The following is a 17,837-nucleotide window of genomic DNA, read 5'->3' on the forward strand; positions in this document are numbered from 1 at the left end:
GGCAGGTCAAGTCTACCCAATATTGTAGTAAAGGAGAAAGGGAAGCTGTGTTTCTAAAATTGGCAGATGACACCAAACTGGCCGAACCTGCTGGAAGGTGGAAGATGTAACTGAGAATCGTTGATTCATACAAGAAATAATCTGAGATCAAGGAGGTGGACTTTGATAACGAAAAGCAGAAGTTACTACATATTAGAATTCTAAATCAGTATATGAATTCAAAATAATAAAAATCTTTAGAAAGTGATGACGTGGAGAGCAAATCAGAGCTACATGTCTGTCATAGCACTGTGCTGCTGCAGAGGAAGTAAATTACTTCTAGGCCATTAAAAGTGGCATTGCACAAAAATCCTGGAAAGTAGTCATTTCCTTTTACTTGGCACAGGCAAAGCCATTGATGGAGTTCATTTTAAGACTCTACAGTTCGATAAGTTCATGGACAAACTCAACAGAGTCTGGAAGAGAGCAGGACAGACAATCAGAGGTCTATGACACATGACCCAGGTGGGAATGTAAACAAATGGTTTAACTGCCCTGCACTAACTGACCTTACACCACTTCCACATTTCATTTACCAACTTTTTCCCAGTTCTGTGGATGTAATGTACACATGTTTCAGCATCACTGTCTACCATGTACGTCATAACTGAGTGGGATCGATTCTGTCCTCCTGCAAAGCCCTTGGAACTCCCCCTCACAGTCAAATATTGTGAATGAGCTCATTTTTTATTCTCTGAACTTTAGTATGAATGAGCATCAACCTCAGTAAAACACCAAGGTGCAGACTAAGGACAAAGTCCATGATTGCTTACTCATACAACACATCAATGACATTTCATAACACAGTGACATATGTAAACTTAGAGTTTATTTACTATCATGCAGCTCTTTTGTACAACTGCTAAGCTCCTCATCTCAGAAGCCACTGCAACAAGCCAAGTTGGGTCAATTTGAAAAGTTCTGGTAAGGTAAAAAGTATAAAGTATTTGCAAAAATGGGTGATAAATGCATGATGGCAAAACTCATTGACCCCTCACCAATCACTCCCCTTATGAAAGCTGGTAGGTCACATTTTGGCTTTTTGAGGGTTGTCATAAGGCAAATAATACCAAAGTCATGTGTTTGTGTTAACATGTACATTTGATCAGCCAATTGATCTATAGATCTGTCTGCTTTGTATTGATTTGTTTGCAGAAGTTTGTTGAACAGTTCTGCTTGTAATATTTTACAGAACTACGTGTACTCAAATGTTCCTAAGAGCAACTGTCATTTGAAGGTGCAGAGGGTCTTCTGGGTCTTTAAAGTTACTAAACTCACATTCTGCATTTCTGGAAAGAAGCACTTGCACATACTCACAGGCTACAGAAGGAGATATTTCCTGAGCTGGCCAGGGACATGTGGGAGTGAGGTTGAGGCAGACACTAACTCCCTACTGCAAGAATTTAATGCATGTAACTATTTTAAGGAAACGTCACATGCTCAGATTCACTATGAAGATCAATTTGCAGTAACTTTCTCTTGTTTCTTTGGCCCGACTTCCAACTTATGTTAAGCAGAACAGTTGCAATATTACATTACCTCTGTCATTAAACAGAACTCAGCTCTGGGATGAGATCCCAAGGAACACTTTAAAGTAGTCATTTTGGAATGTGCCATAAAAGGGAAACAAAGAACAAACAGGAATTGTGCTGTGATGAAACAACGAGAAAATTGCTTTCTGCTTGTGTCTCTTCCCTGCTTTCCTGGCAAATTCTGTATGTTGTCCCAGGTTCTTTGTGTCTGCCTGTCAGAGCCCTGAATATGGACTTTTGCCTCCTGAACAACAACTCCATCACATAGTTTCCACAGGATACTGACAGAGCTGTTACTTAGTGGTTTCCCAGTCCTATTTCTCCAGCCCAGGTTCCCATCCTTCTCCCCCACATACACACATGTACACACACTTTGTGGAGGTTCCTGCATGGATTTGAAACAGATTGGATTTAAGAGCCCATAAGCTTTGCAGATCTGGAATCATACCTATATTACAGACCTGTGAGATCCCACTTTATGTAAGATTCAAGTCCAACTTCATTGGCAGCTTAAGCTGCCACTGGCTGGCACTGCTGCTGAAGAAGTATCCAGACACTTTGCCTGTCCTTGATCGACCCCATCCATTGTGCCAGTAGAAGCTTCTGGCACTAGTTCACTGTAAGAAGCCAGGCTTCTGACTACACTCTCCTGCTGCTTCTTCCAAAACCAACTTTTTATTTGTATTCATTTTTTTCCCCACACACAACGCTATGAAGAATCGTACAGTGAACTGACATTATGCAGAAAAGCTACAAACCTGGTCTAAACTCTCAGTGCTTCATTTTATCCCAGGTTTGTGCTTAGCTTAGCCAGGGACAGTTCACTGATGTTCATATATCTGTTAAAGGTAGGGGCAGAAATTCTTAAACCAAAGGGAAGAAATATTCAACAGCAGCAACTATGTTTCAACTCCACAGAAACTTAAAATATGAGCAAGAAAAAAAATAGCACAAAATAAAATCTCTTCCAATCCCATTTTTGCTTCTGATGTCAAGAAGGAATAAGGTAGAAAGGATCCTTTTTGTCATTGGAAAAACAGTGAGTTGAAAAAACGCACTTTGGATGACAAACTTTTGGAGGGGTTGTGTTCTGCAGCACGGGAGGTGTGTGTGTAACCTGGACACAAACCACCCCTGCTTTGTGTGTCACTGCTGGCGAGGATGAGCTGAGGAACAGAAATGAAAGAGGGAATGGGGTTGTTATCCATGCTCCCACAGTCCTGTGGGCACCCCTGGAAGGATTTTTTTGTACATTCTGTCTGTAGAGGAGCCAGGCTTCAGGCCCACAGAGCCCGTGTCACCGCTGGCACAGCACCCAGGGCTGGCAGGGGGAGGGCAGCTGGGGAAGGGCCACACCAGCCCTCTGGAGAAGCCCAAGACAAGACTCTCCTCCAGCAGCAACCCTCCCCCAGCCTGCCAGAGCTGAGCCCGGTGTCTGGGTGGGTTAGTGAGGATCACATTCTTCCTTAGCAGTTAAATAGATACAGACAGTACTATTTTGGAAGTGGGACAGAGTAAGAACACAGCAGCTGGATTTCAAAACTGGCTGTGAGCAACTATCCACTGAGATTTCAACCCTTTTTGGATTACAGGCCCACCAAAATCTTATAAAGGTCTAAAAAGTCTAATCCTTTACATAACAGGTTTACAGCCAAATACTTCAATTATCACAAGTTCACTGGTGCTACGTGAAATGTAAGAAAATTCATGTGATTTTATATTGTAGCTCCTGATTAATCCACTTGAAATAGTAAATCTGCCCTTAATTCCTAGCTGCATCATTTGCAGACCATGTAACTAGCAACTTAATCATCACCCATGCTTGTAGATCGTCTTTCTTAGCCTAAATGTATGATTGTGAGATATTTTGAGATCTTTCAAAGGCAAGTATTATTCAAAACTAATTTATGAATAGGAGTACAATGGCTATAATTTTGCTTTGCTCTTTATCTCTTAAAGGAACATACTAAACCAGCTGCCCTTTTCAGTAATCTGTAGAAATAGAGCTGAATAAACTGTGTAAAAATAACCTGCTTTTACACAGGGATGCACTTGCCTCATCTGGGATTGACTGTCTCTCTGCCCACTTAGAGGTGTCTTTAAAATTCTTAACTGTTTTTTAATAGGATAAATCTCATAATCAGAGTTTAAACCTAACCTTTTCTCATGATGGTAGTGTTACAGAAAATAGCACATAGAAAAAAAATTCTGTGTGACCATACCATACATCTCTTTCTGGTGTATCAGAAATGTCTTGCATCCCTCTAAGTGTTAATTGTTAATTTGAGCCCCTCTTCCTGTCAGAGTTAGCAAATGCACATCTCTTTTCTAGCAATAGGTATCAGGCAAGGTTTAATGACTACAATCTTGAGCCTACAGGAGAAAACAAAACAGGCAAGAAAACCTCAGAGTGCCTTAGACATCCATCATCTTGGACCTCTCAACACTTGACTCTTCAGTTATTCTGAAAGACATCAATCTCTCTAAGAGGCAGCTCCTGATCCACAGAGCAAGACAGAACAAGGGGACAGAACACACTCCCATGGCAAACACAGACACCAGCAAATAAGAGCAGCTCTGATGGAAGTTGCAAAACACACAGATGAGTTTAGTAAAAAGGATTGAAGGAGGAGGAGGGAGGCCAGGATTGGGGTTTTTGTTTGTGTTTCTGGAGTGGCTGCTTGTTTTCAGCCTGCGCTGGAGAATGTGGGTTTTTCACATGTTTCTGTTTTACACCAAGTTAATAGGAATATAATACAGGACAGCTTATCTGAAGAACACCATGCCCTGAGGTGGTAAAGTAAAAGCTGCTCCAACTAGTTTCAGTCATCCAAATTGGTGGTGTTCTTGTTTAATGGTGAGTGGTTTTGCTAATGGCAAGGACACTGGGATAATTAAGGAGGGATAAAAAAGGAGGACTTTTCTGAAGAGGTTGTCGTTGTGGGCTTACATAGTTGGAACTGTTATTTTTGTCCAGAAATTTTCTTGCTTTTCAATGCATTGGCTAAACGGCTTTCATTGAATTTAAAGTTCCAGTTGCATTTAATTGGGCGGGAAAGGGTTCTTCCCACAGCTGGAGAGACATTGTTGACAATGTATCCAAGCTGGTTTTCTAGTGTGACACAGCCCAGACACACGTTCAAGTTCAGGGTGAGTAAACACTAAACTCAGTTCAAGATTCCCGGTCAGAAGGCTGCCAGTCCACCAGGTACTAAATTAAACAAAACAAACCAAAACAAACCCCAAACCACCCAAGCTATTTTATGGAAATAGATTTTGCAGACTTACCTTTAAACAACTTACATGTAATACATATTAAATACAAAATATGGAATGTGTGATGAGTTATATTCAAACAGTAGTTCGTCAATCACACTGTAATGGTAAAGCAGGCTTTCGTTGAAGGAGGCCGTATTTGAAAGGCGAATTAAAAGAAAGTAGTGAGCTCTTTGCTTCAGCTTGTGTTAAAACGACGCTCTGTGGTTACAGTCGGGTCTGCGGCCGCACTGTTGAGTTTTAATGACGCTGGTGACCGTAACCCTGAGCCCGCACCGAGCAGGAGAGGGACGAGCTCCAGCTGAGGGGCCGCGGAGGGAGCTCCTTCGGCGGGGATCCCCGGCTAAGCGCTGTGCGGGGGGCGGGACGGGGACGGGACGGGACAGGGACAGGGACAGGGACAGGGACAGGGACAGGGACAGGGACAGGGACAGGGCCGGGCCGGGGGGCACTGAGGGGACTCCCCGCGCCCACAAGCCCAATTATGGCCGCGCGCGGGGCTCGCGCGCCGCCGGGCCAATCACGGGCAGCGCCGCGGCCGCGCGCGCCCGTCCCGTGACTGCGCGCCCCCGCCGGCAGGACGGGCCGGCCCCGCGCCGCGACGGGCGGCGACAGGCGGCGACAGGCGGGGACAGGCGGCGACAGGCGGCGACAGGCGGCGACAGGCGGGCCGGGATGTCGCGGAGCGGCGCGGCGCTCGCCAGGGCGCTGGCCGGAGGGGCCGGCGGCAGGTACGCGGGGCGCGGGGAGCGCGGGGGTGACAGAGAGGGGCCGGCTCCCCGGTAGCGAACTCGCCTGTTCTCTGCCCGAGGCGGCTGCGCGGCTGCGAGCGCAAAGAAACTAAAAACAGTGAAAAGCCTGCATGGTTTTCGCTTCAGATAAGGGAACATGTTCCTTCTCCCCTGAGCACGTGGAAGGCTGGCTGCAACAACTCGAGAAAAGGAATACGCTTTGGAGAAGAGTTAATCTTGTAACTGGAATTAAAAAGAGCAAGCAGATGAGAGAGGGCGCGATTTGAAATGTTAGGAGAAGAAAAATGGTTATAGCAGTGCTGCTGTGTTTCTTTGTCAAAGTCTGTCATACTCACTAAAACTGTCAGAAAGTGGAATAGATGTTGGTTCATGATGTCAAATTTCAAGCAGTCATTTGGCACCATTGTTACTGTGCAATGGTATAATGTAACCTTGGGGCACACTTCTTACTGTGTATCCTTTGTGGTAGAACCTTAAGGATGTGTTTGCAGCATTAAATTAATTCAGTCCTGGTAAACGAAAGCGCTGTTTTAAAAAGTCACTTATTTGAGTCTCGAGGGCAAAATCCAATTGCTGGGAGAAGGGTGTTTTGTATAAGGAAACACATTAAGTAACTAGCTGGACACTAAGTTTCACAATGTTTCTGATGTAAGCTGCGAAAGCCTTGGTAGCTGGTTTTAAGCAAGTGCTGGGTCAAACCCGGAGCTGTGTTATCTGTAGCCTTGAATCCGGAGTTGCTTTGGCTTTGCAGTTGTCACTGGTGTGCACGTTGTACCTGCTGCCAGCTCAGCTGAGCCCTGGCTGTGCTGAGCAGCAGATCGCAAGGGGCCAGGGGTAAATAGTCTCTTCTGCTTATTCAGACTGAGATGCTAATGAGGATACTTGCTGGTACACTCATTTTTTTGGGATATGAACAGCTGTCAGCAAAAAACTTGAATGGGATCAACTCATGTCTCATAGACCATAAAATGGCCATCAGATATCACTAACCTGATGGAAGTATCAGTTGGGGTACAGTAAACACAGTTGCCCTGGCATGCTCTCAGCACTAATGTCAGTCTTTACAGTGAGGGGTTGGAAACCCCTTTTTTTTCAAAAATACATTAACCTTTAGGCTTAGAAAACTGTGTAGCTATTAAAAAAAACCAAAACCAAACCAAAAAAACACTGAATATAGATTACTTACGTGTGCATGTCACACCAGAAATGCTTCTCTTTCAGGTCATGGAGGTCGGGTGATACTGTCATCAGTGCCCAAATGCTTAGGGAGAAAGCAGCGAGTGGCAGGAGTGGAAGAAGGGAGTGAGAGCAGTGTGAGGGGGGATGGTTCTGTTACTGGCAGAGGGCAAACACCGAGGCGGCAGGTGTGTCTGAATTCCAGCATGGACTTGGCTTTTCTTCTGTGGCCCAGGTCAGGTTCACAAAAACAGTCCATGGAAACCTACACTTCTGGGATTTCTTGCAGAGATCTGCTTTCCTGAACTGGGACCAAGCCCAGCACATTCTCACAGTGTCTGTTATTCTTCAGATAAAATCGGGAGAGGGATGGAGTCTCACCAGGCTTGTTAGCATTGTAACCTCTTAACCCTGTCTGCCTCGAATGGCAAAATAATGGTGAAAAGGACATTGTCCTACAGCAGCCAAGGGATTGTTTGTAGGGGTTGTTTTTCAGCCTTGCAGCCGAAACAAGTTTAGATAAAACTGTATGAAACAATAGACTGGTACAGCCCTACAATAAAAACAGACCAAGAGACGAAACCCGGTGACCAGTTTGAACTGTGTGCTGTACATAGCCCCAGATAAAGTGATTTAAATCTGCTGTGCAGAATGAGGTCCGGTCCATACATTTGAACACTTTCTTTGGCTTGGGCTGAGGCAGCTACAATGTTACTGGCACCCTTCAACTTCCTGTCAAAGCAATTGTCAAAGCTTTTCCTTAAGTATTGTCCAGTTTGTGTGGAAACAAAACAGACTATGACCACATCCCTTGAGATACAGTTGCAAACATTTGCAGAGTTGTTGTCTAAAGGCTTTTAAAGTGGACCTATTCTTTCTTAATATTGACACAGTACTTCTGTCCCATCTTAAATAATTTCTTTTCAACTGCAGTGGTTACAATCTGTGTTTGTCAGTCATCTTGTTTCATATCACAGTTGCATAGCTGGTTTTAAAAAAGTCTATACAGATTGTTTCTAACCATCTGCTAATGATGACTATTTTCCTCTAACTCAATACCAATTTATTATTTGCCTGTCTCCCAACACAGTGACCACATAAGCTGATGTGCTCACTCATGGGTTACTACTATACTTCTTTAGAATTTTATGTTGATTTTTTTAAAGAACATGTTCAGTTTAATTGTTCAAAATTGGTAACTAATTTGCTAGACTATTTTGGTGGTTGGGAAAAAAACACATATCTAATGCATCTATCTGTTCACTGTGTTTAAAAACCCACCAAACCAACCAAACAGACCCCCGAAGAAGCCTAAAGCTAAGTAGGGAAGTTTGGTTCCATTTCTGATTATGTGAATCCTGATGCAGAGTCCTGATTGTTTAATTAGAGAAAGAACAGTAAAAGACCTGAGTTACTCTTTAGCTTATGTTTGTAGAGCCATTGAGGACAAAGAGTAGCATTTTTAATTTCCTGGTGCCAAAAATCAGAACTTTTGAGGCAGCATTTTGCATTTTGATCTACTTGATCTCAGCAAAATCAGTAATTTAGCAGAACAGAACTGTTCTGAATCACAATGAATATTTTTTAGATTTTAGTGTAGATGTTCACAGAGAACACTGAGGTGCAATCTTAAGGTTATTAGTCCTTTTACAGGTAATTAAGTTTTATTTATGAAAACACTGTGTCCAAGGTTTTGATTATATTTTCCAAAGGAAATTTGGAAAGCTGGGTAACAATGCACCTTCTGAATGGACTTTCAAAATTAAACTGTCCTTTTAAGAGAAGGATGGCACCAGAGTTCAGCTTTGTACCTCCAAGTGAAATCTTCTCCACTTTGTGTATTCTGAAAGGGATAATTATTGCAAACCTTGATTTTGCTGTTAGGAAAACCTGTTCTGCAAATGAAGTGCATATGAGACTTGTACATGAACTCAGGCTGCCATGTGTCCAAGTGTTTAATGAGGGCCTTTGTGTTTCACTCTGCCAGTTACTTTTGTCATGACTGGGGGCTAATTTTATTTTCTCTTAAGGAAATGTTTGACAGTTTGTGCACTGTTATGAGCCTTTGCTTTTCCATCTGACAGACATTTTCTGGAATGTTTTACAACAGGTTGTTTGTCCCACTTGAATGTGCTGTTACTTATTTTGCTGATATGAAACACATCTAAAAGCATTTTCACTCTTTCAGGCACTTGGCTTCTTGTGGTGTTCTGATGACCAGAACTTCTCCTTTGCAAGTACCTGTAACGAGCCAGACTTTTTCAAGGAATTTCTTCAACATTGCTGCACCACTAGTAAATAAAAGAAAAGAATATTCTGAAAGAAGAATTATAGGGTTTGTATAAAACTGTGGAAAGAGACTTTAAATGCTTATTGCTTTTATATCTGCTGTAATTAATCTGAAACACTAGAAGTTCAAAAGGAGTTAAAACCCCCCGTCCCTACAGACATATGCCCCTATGATTTTGCCCAATTGGAATGTAAAAAGGAGTTCTGATTTTCAGGATTTGTAAAGATAGGATTTACCAGTCCGAAACTGAGTATAAAAAAAGTAGAAACCCAAAACCCTTGGTCCACAGAAAGAAAGAGCAGAAATAACTGTTCTGTTCCATGATGAAACAAAACCAACCTTGAAAGGGAGTGATATACTGATAATTTCATGTGGTAAAATATGAATAAACCAAGGTGTGAAAACTCTGTTTCATCCTGTCCCAAATCCATGCTAATGTTTGCTCGTACGTTATATTGTAGTTCTCAAGATTTTCTTCTTTCTTTAAAAGAAGGAAAATAATTGGTTGTGTGATGAAGAAACTAAGACACATAGAAAAAGATTTTGAAATCCAGTTTGCCCTAGAGCTAGTGGGAAAATTCCAGTTCATTTAACAATGCTGGGATCTGCCCCCAGTCTCTGGTCCACAATAGCATGAATTACTTTTTTATTAGCATAATTTTTTGACTGTACTTAACATTCCTTTATGTGATAGCTCTTGAACTGCAACATATCTGCACAGTCACTAAAACAAGGCCTTTATCCAAGAGTACTCACTGCTGAGTACTGTTGAACATATGCTTCATTTTAAAGAATTGAAGCCCATGTTTAATCCCATCTGTTCCTGAGTCAGAAATAATAGTTAAAAACCATTGCTAATAATACTTTGCCACGTTACAGTAGAATCAACTAAAATGCTGCTATTATGTGTTTCATCTGATTTCAACATCCTGCCTGAGCAGGGGGGTTGAACGAGTTCCAGAGGTCCCTTCCAACCTCAACCTTTCTGTGATGCTGGAAGGTTTTTCCATTGTATGTATTTTTTAATTAAGCTGATGTGAGGAACGTAGTGTTCCTCTGTTTAAACCTTATTAACTGTAATACTTGAGTTTTGATACACCTTGTCTTGGTAGCCACGCAGTGTGGATTTTTCGAATGTGGAATGTCTAAGATCAACCTCAATGAAGACACAGCTGTGCTGAAAAAAAATATGTTTCATTTGAAATGTATGCACATTTACATGACACTTAAGAGAGAGTCATGTTCACTAACTTCTTTAGAATTTTATGTTGATTTTTTTAAAGAACATGTTCAGTTTAATTGTTCAAAATTGGTAACTAATTTGCTAGACTATTTTGGTGGTTGGGAAAAAAAATGTACCTAATGCATCTATCTGTTCACTGTGTTTAAAAACCCACCAAACCAACCAAACAGACCCCCAAAGAAGCCTAATGCTAGGTAGGGAAGTTTGGTTCCATTTCTAATTATGTGAATCCAGATGTAGAGTCCTGATGGTTTAATTAGAGAAAGAACAGTAAAAGACCTGGGTTACTCTTTAGCTTATGTTCACTAACTTTACTGCTGGATGGTGTGTTGTATTTTGCTTCTTTATGTAAAGACTAGCACCAGCTTACTACTTTCTTTTCCTCTTAATTAGCAAACCTGCATTTTTAATCTCCAGAACCAGTGGTAGTTTTCAGGTGACTGTATGTTCACCTTCCAACTGCCCATGCCATTTATACCATCCTTGACACTTCCATACTGAATTAAAGTTAAAATACCTTGTAACTGTAACGCTCCTATTTCTGTTTCCAGGTATTCTATGCAAGAAATGTATGAAGTTGTTGCTGTTGTGGAGAATTACAAACTGTTTGTTCCTTGGTGTAAAAAGTCAGACATACTCTCGAAGCGCTCTGGGTACTGCAAAGCACAGCTGGAAATAGGATTCCCTCCTGTAGTAGAGAACTACACATCAGTTGTTACCCTAGTGAGACCACATTTAGTTAAGGTAACTGGTTTTTTTTTTTTCTCTCCTAACTTTCCTTAACATTTGTTCTTGAAATTTGAATATTCCAGGAACATCCTGTTTCGAAACAAAATTGATGCCGGAAATTCTTTCTGTGGCTCAAAACTTGTGTTGTTTTTCTTTAAGGATTTTAGATAAACTGGGGGAGAATTTCAATGTGCTTTTAAAACATATCCTGCCACACGGGGGAGAAAGAGGAATCACTTTTTCACTTGCCTTTGCTGGAGAAGATGGCAGCCATTGATGAAGACATAACACTTTTGATTTGTATTTTGTTATAATTTTGTCCAAGACTCTCTAAATACAAAGTTAGTACTTACTTTAAAGTTATCTTTGACATAAAAGTTATCTTTGACAACACTAGCTTCTGATGCCTTAGCAAAGTTGCTATTTGTCATTACTTTTCTTCTCACAATTTTAACTAATTAACATGAAAAGCCTTAAACGTAAGTGTAGGATCTGCTGAAGAGCTTGTTATTCAATATATTGATGAGAAAATGGAAGAGTGATTTAAAGTCAATTTTTTTACAATTAATTTGTTCAGAAGAGAAACAGTTGTATTTCTCCTTTCAGCTTTTCAGTAATTAAGAGAAAAATAGAAAAGAGTCAAGGCAGAAATTTTAAATGATGTCTGGATCTTCTAAGAATTTGCTTGCCTTATATGTTCAAACCTGTTTTAGTAAAGAATGGTTCAAAACAGATTCCTGACAGCAAAACTGCCTCTCCCTTCATGTGGCAGATCCTGAATGTTTTGGAGTAATTAGTGGAAATTACAACAATTGGTTGCTGTTCAAGATAATTGTTTGAATACCCTTATTTCTAGGCTTCCTAATAAGAGATACTTAACTGAAAATGAGTTTCTGAAGTACAGGAAAGACGTAAATTGGAAAAGGAATATGCAAAGTGCTTTTATTTAATGCACTTACTGATTCTGGAAAGAAAAAAAAGATTTTTTTTTCCCCTTTATTAGGAAAGTTGAGTAGCTACAATGGGGAAATGTGTGTTTCACATGCTGAGAGCTTTCCTCTTCTACTCTTCCCTGACAAGACAGGCTTTTTTCTTTCACACAGCTATCAGACTGGCTTACCAACTCTTTTTCCCCTCTTAATTCACTCAAAAGAGGTGTTCCTGTCTCAGGAAAAAACCCCATAAAACTAGAGAGGTAAACCATTTCTTCAGATTTTCTCCTCCTGGACTCATTGGCCTTTTCTCTGCTGCAATTACCATTCCTAGAGATTTACATTATGTTCATATGACTGTAGGACATTTCTAGAGAAGCCACTGTGTGCTTGGATTATTTCACTCTCCTCTGAAGTAACTCTGGGCAAAGGCACCTTGCATGTGGTGACAAAATGGGGATGGGTTTTTTTATTGTTGCTTAAGGCAGCAGCACTTGAACAATTGAATAATCAGACTGGTAACAGCAGTCTTTGCTGAGGGGGAAAGCATGGAGTGAGTTTGCTACTCATAAGATTGTGAGCAGGGGGGACACAGTGGCAGTTTTCCCATTCTTCCTGCTGTTTTGGCAGCAGTAGGGAAGCAAACCCAGCTCATTGTGTTTAATCTTCCCTCTATTCCCTTCTTTCTGTTGTAGAAGTAGCAAGGCCCTGCATCATCTCATTCCTGGAAAGAAAAACATAGGTATTTTCGTGCTGCTGATTAGTCTTTGAGATGACTCACCACAGCTTTCCAACCCAAGCAACACCTATTCCTCGTGGGTGGTCTTATTGGAGCAGAGCTGCTCTTGGCAACAATAAGAACTTGTAACAAAAGAAAAAAAAGATTTAAAAAAAAAGCTACAGAAATTTTCTCTCCAAATTCTAACCCAGTCGAGGTTATGTATTTGGATGATTTTGAAGAATAGGTCTTTCAATCTTTTTCTTTTATACATACAGCCAGACAGAACTAGCTCTATGTGCCAAAAGCAAAATGAGTGAAAATAAAGACTCTATTGTCATGAAAATTATGATGCCAACTAATGCCAATACTTCACTGTTTTAAAGGACTGTTTGCAAGCCCTCCTAAAGCACTAACCCAATAGGACTTGCCTAGAACCAAAAGGCAGAGTATAAGCTGATCATGAGCTTGAGTGTATGGTCTACTGACTTTGTGGCAGCTCTTGGTCACAAAAGGATCTTGTGACAGAGGATCTTCAGAGTTTGTCTTCAAACACATTTGTCCTGGGGCTAACCATTCCTATGGCCCAAAGCTACCAGTCCATAGATCAGTATCTAAAACATTCTATACACATAACAAAGTATATCTAACAGTAAATATCCATATCCTTTGCTTAAAGCAGTGTTGTTCAAAATCCTGGTACATAACTAGCATGATGTTCCATGTATCATGCCACAGATCTGCTTCATGATGCTCAACACACAAATTTTCCCCCTCCCTTAAAAGGAGGGGGAAAAAGTTATTTTGCCATAAATTACACATATGGGACCTTATGCAGGCTGTGCTGTGAGAACAGTATCAACTTGGCTGTGACCATCACTGCCTAAGAAACGCAAATGCAAACTTCAGTAATACCAGTTTGTCACGTTTGTAAAAGCCTAATTGCAGCTTGACTTTTTAAATTTTATTTTAGGCATCGTGCACAGACGGCAAACTATTTAATCACTTGGAAACAGTGTGGCGTTTGAGCCCAGGTATCCCTGGATATCCAAGGACATGTACACTGGATTTTTCAGTAAGTATCGTAATTAAGGAGCAGTGCCTTAATTAGAAACACTGTCTTCAACTGTGTAGGGTTTTTTTTTAATGCCTGGTACTTTTTGTTAAACACAAATACACAGAAAACAAGTTAGTTTTAGTCAATACTATCCAAAAACCTGACCACACAGAAACCACTACAGTGTCCTTTAGAGACAGGAATCTTCTGTGAGGTGTCCAGGTATCAGAAAACATTCTTGGGATGGGCACCTCTCACCATACAGTTCTAAACATGCTGAAGTTTTCAGACAGTCAAATACAGAGGGAGAAATGCTACACATAGTTTGCTGTTTCCTTTAATTTTTCTACAGCCTAACTTGGGAGAGCACCTACTTTCTGGTACCATCTGTCCTGTTGGGCCTGCAGTTTGGTCAATTTGATTTCCTGGCTTTCAGTTTTACTCTGTCACGTATTTTAAGTCTTACTTTTTCCTTTTGGCATAAAAGGTTTTTCCTGTCTAATCTTTCTAATCTGTGATGGGATATCGCTGCAGCCCAAACTATTGCTCTTCAAATCCAGTACCTGATTGAGCCTGATTTTACTCCCAGACAAGTTGTTTTCCACTCCAGTTATTGCTTTTCAGTGCTGCCTGTTTAGTCTGTCATCACATTTTTTTCTTGCATTTTATAGCATAAAGTGTAGGAGTTGCATTGAGCACATAATTTAGCTGGGGATCACAGCAGGCTGCAAAAGTGCACAGAGATGGGTTAATCCTGCTGCCATCTACTGGAATACTCCACTTTGAAAATTATCTTCAGTAAATAGGAAAAAGCTTTTGGGGTATTTTGAAACTAGCACGTTAACCCTCTTTGGGTTAAAAAGTTTTAGCTTATTGCTGTATTTCACTTCTTACGGTTCAAGAATAAAAATTTATCTAGTGGCACTCAAAAGAATACATTTCTCATAGGATTTATTTGTGATGCTTACACATTATTTGCTCATGACATTTGAATTTCTCCAGGGAAATAAGTGCCAGTTCCTGCTACTAACCAGCACATAAGCTAGTTTTTAGCCCAAGCCCTAAATCCCAAGCCGTAAAAACCCAAGTTGAGAAAACCTGAATTAAACAACTATTTAAACCTATAATCTAAATACAGACTCCATGAGGAAACACACAACCCACCCCCACACCAAAGCCACATTTTTGACATTTCAGGTCACCTAAAGGGAGTCAAAACTGCACTTGACATGGACATTTTCCCTTCTTGGGGTAACACTATGGACACATCTTACTGCTCACCCCTTTTTGAGGCAGCAGCAGCCGGTGCAGCCAGCTGAGCTGGGGCTGCCTCCCTAGGGCCTTAACCCTTGCTAGTTCTGCCTCTGGGCACATGCAGACAGGAATGATAAGCATTGCACAACAAACTCCTCAAAACAGGCCGTGCAATTACAGATATTCGAGAGAAAACTTTGATTTCAAGAACACCTGTTTGCTTTAGAAAATGTTACTTGAGTTTTGGGTTATGCCGGTTCCCAGAAGCTGCTGTATCCTGTTTTGCCAGCCTGATTCCAGGAGACATACATATCCAGCAGGGAACTTTCCTAGTTTGGTTTCAGCTCTGAAATGATTTGGTACATAGATTGAAACACACCACCACTCTTACCATCTGCAAACTTCCTAAGTGTATGGATATAAATGTACCACACCCCAAGATTTACGAAATTCCTGAGCATGATACCAGTTTCATTATCCCTGCTCTGCAGAACTCTGCATGCCTTGAATGATAAGTCTCTGACTTACAAAATACACATTAATTTTACTGTTGCTTGAGGTCAAGAAAATGTAAATGAAGCTACACTTGGCTTTTGGGCCAAGTCATTTAGTTACTTCTGTTCTACAGCTTTGTACTTAATGTGCATTGCTCATAAGGAATTTGGGAGAAGCTGTATTTGCTCCATTTGGCATTGAATCTGCTGATTTCTCAGAGATGACACAAATACTTCAATCTCAATCCGTTCCATTGCCTGCCTATGTCAGGTTGGGAGTGGGAGCTGTTCAGGTGGGAGATACAAAACAAACCAAATCTGTAGTTTTAGTTAGTAAACTGCTTGTTTGAACATATCAGAACTACTGCCACCAATAAGGACTGATTTAAAATATTGGTATTTAATAAGTAACTATTTCAAGCTGCTTTTAAGTCTCTTGGGTGTGCTCCAGCTTACCTGTAAGTCTGCTGTCTTGTCATGCAGGATTTTTCTTCAGACAACTTTCAGTCCCCCAAGTGAATCCTGTGCACAAAGTAACAGTTATTGTTTGTCAGTAGTTTTTCATTATCCCAAATCTGTTTTGTGATGCATTTTTTATTAAAGACAGCTTAGGTGAATGATTACTTCAGATAGAAAGGATTCTTCTAATTCAAAAGCCCAGGGGAACAGTCCTGAGACCAAGGAACACAGCTTTTCTTCACAGACACACTCACCTTTACCTCAGAAAAGGTAAAGGTTCTTTCTCCCACAACTTACCTGAAAACTTCACTACAGATTCTTTAATAGAGTTGTCTATTTGTAACAGCATTTTATCACAACAGTAGATAACAGGAAAAAATAATTCTTCTCTATTGTCTTAAACAGGTTTCTTTTGAATTTCGTTCACTTCTACACTCAAAACTTGCTACGCTGTTTTTTGATGAAGTGGTAAAGCAGATGGTTGCTGCCTTTGAAAGAAGAGCATCCAAACTCCATGGCCCAGAAACCAGCATACCTCGGGAGCTGATGCTCCATGAAGTTCATCAGACGTAAAGGGACAACTGTAACCACCTCATTTACAACCTTGTTTGTACACTTCATTTGTACTAAGTGCCGTGCTCCACCTTTGGGGCATCTATTTCTTATCTGAGCTGTGTGTTAAGATTTTATACTGTACCAAACATACCTGCTCAGCCAGACCTGTATAGAAAGTTCAAAAGCTGCAATCAAGTGCAACTTAAAGCCTTATCAGTAACAGACAACAGGCAGCAACTGTAACCCAAGATATCTCAGGCTGCCCTTAACGTGCCAAACGGCTCCCGGAATCACGGTCCAAGTTCTGCCTTATCCAAGCTCATGATTTTTCTTTTAGCACTGTAACATATTAACTCAAGTTTAAGTTATTAGTAGTGTGACTGTAATCTAACAGCACCAACTCAGCCAGCTCTGGCCAAGCCAAGGGAAACCGACATTCTGGCTTCACAGAGAACGGAACACTTTGCCAAGCACTGACTGGTGGGTGCTTTCAATCCAGATGAATGGCAAAGGTGAGTCGGGAATCTCTGGCTGCTCCTGAACTGACCTGGAACTGCTATAGAACACTCTCAACTATCAGAAACTAAATGCAGGGGATACACATAAGGAGTACTATAATCTGAGTGCAGCAGTCTCAGCTGCAGCCAGGGGTTCCCAGTGGATCCGTCTGGGCTCCAGACACCGATCACTCTGTAGGACATTTGGCAGGCTGAGCTTGCCCCGCCCCTCCACTCCTGCACCCTTAAAGTTGCACTTCAGTTAGTTACTCATCTAATGCAAACAGTTCCCACACTGTAAAACAAGGAAGTGTTACCTCTTTGAGAGCAAGGGACCACAGTACTGTCCTCTCTGGAAGAAGGGAACAAGATGTCCTCTGCTCCCTGCAGCCAAGCACACCCACAGCCAGCTGTCATTAAAAAGCATTACAAGAGCACTGAAACCCTTAGTTCTTAGGGGGTTTTCTACCATTTTATTCTCAGCCCATTACGATAGCACCAGCTGTCCTGATTAAATCCACATTCAGTACTTCTGTCCCTGGCATAATTATTCTTTCCAGTCTCTGAAGAAACACAGGTGAATAGGTTTGAATAGATTTTAAATCCTCACTGTGTGCTGCCTTGCATTATCCAATTTCCTTACTGAAATTAGGTGAAGCTCTAGGTCAGGTGCTGAAGCTGGTCCTTTCTCCAAAGTGTCTGTAACCCACGTGGTTACTACAGGACAGCATGTTACGTAACATAGGAAGGTTATGTTTCAGAATAAAGACAGCCCTCAAACAGTTTCAGATTGTTTACTTTTCCAGAAAGAGGAGTTGGCATGTCACATGTCCC

At 41.2% G+C, this 17,837-nt stretch overlaps 1 protein-coding gene and 2 long non-coding RNA genes across 5 annotated transcripts; 1 reads left to right on the forward strand and 2 right to left on the reverse strand.

Moving 5' to 3' along the window:
- Positions 1-1,086: 1,086 nt before the first annotated feature.
- Positions 1,087-5,229, reverse strand: LOC116789787. 2 transcript variants are annotated; one of them, XR_004358155.1, is made up of 3 exons: positions 4,860-5,229; positions 2,330-2,410; positions 1,087-2,188 (listed from the first exon to the last, which is right to left on the reverse strand). It is a non-coding gene; the product is annotated as an uncharacterized LOC116789787 (long non-coding RNA). The 2 variants fall into 2 exon arrangements; XR_004358154.1 differs by having other exon boundaries at positions 1,087-2,410.
- A 248-nt stretch (positions 5,230-5,477) lies between these two features.
- Positions 5,478-16,611, forward strand: COQ10B (coenzyme Q10B). 2 transcript variants are annotated; one of them, XM_032692732.1, is made up of 5 exons: positions 5,478-5,578; positions 8,964-9,110; positions 10,860-11,052; positions 13,661-13,762; positions 16,357-16,611. In XM_032692732.1, exons 1-5 carry the CDS (start codon positions 5,523-5,525, stop codon positions 16,522-16,524), a joined length of 666 nt encoding a protein of 221 aa, XP_032548623.1. In that variant the 5' UTR covers positions 5,478-5,522; the 3' UTR covers positions 16,525-16,611. The 2 variants fall into 2 exon arrangements, with proteins under 2 accessions (XP_032548623.1, XP_032548624.1); XM_032692733.1 differs by lacking the exon at positions 5,478-5,578 and adding an exon at positions 5,628-6,963.
- LOC116789205 lies at positions 8,423-11,960 on the reverse strand. Its single transcript, XR_004357939.1, has 3 exons — positions 10,826-11,960; positions 9,405-9,546; positions 8,423-9,066 (listed from the first exon to the last, which is right to left on the reverse strand). It is a non-coding gene; the product is annotated as an uncharacterized LOC116789205 (long non-coding RNA).
- Positions 16,612-17,837: the final 1,226 nt, after the last annotated feature.

Source organism: Chiroxiphia lanceolata, chromosome 7 (genome assembly GCF_009829145.1).
Source record: "Chiroxiphia lanceolata isolate bChiLan1 chromosome 7, bChiLan1.pri, whole genome shotgun sequence".
In the NCBI taxonomy this organism is placed as follows: Eukaryota; Metazoa; Chordata; class Aves; order Passeriformes; family Pipridae; genus Chiroxiphia; species Chiroxiphia lanceolata.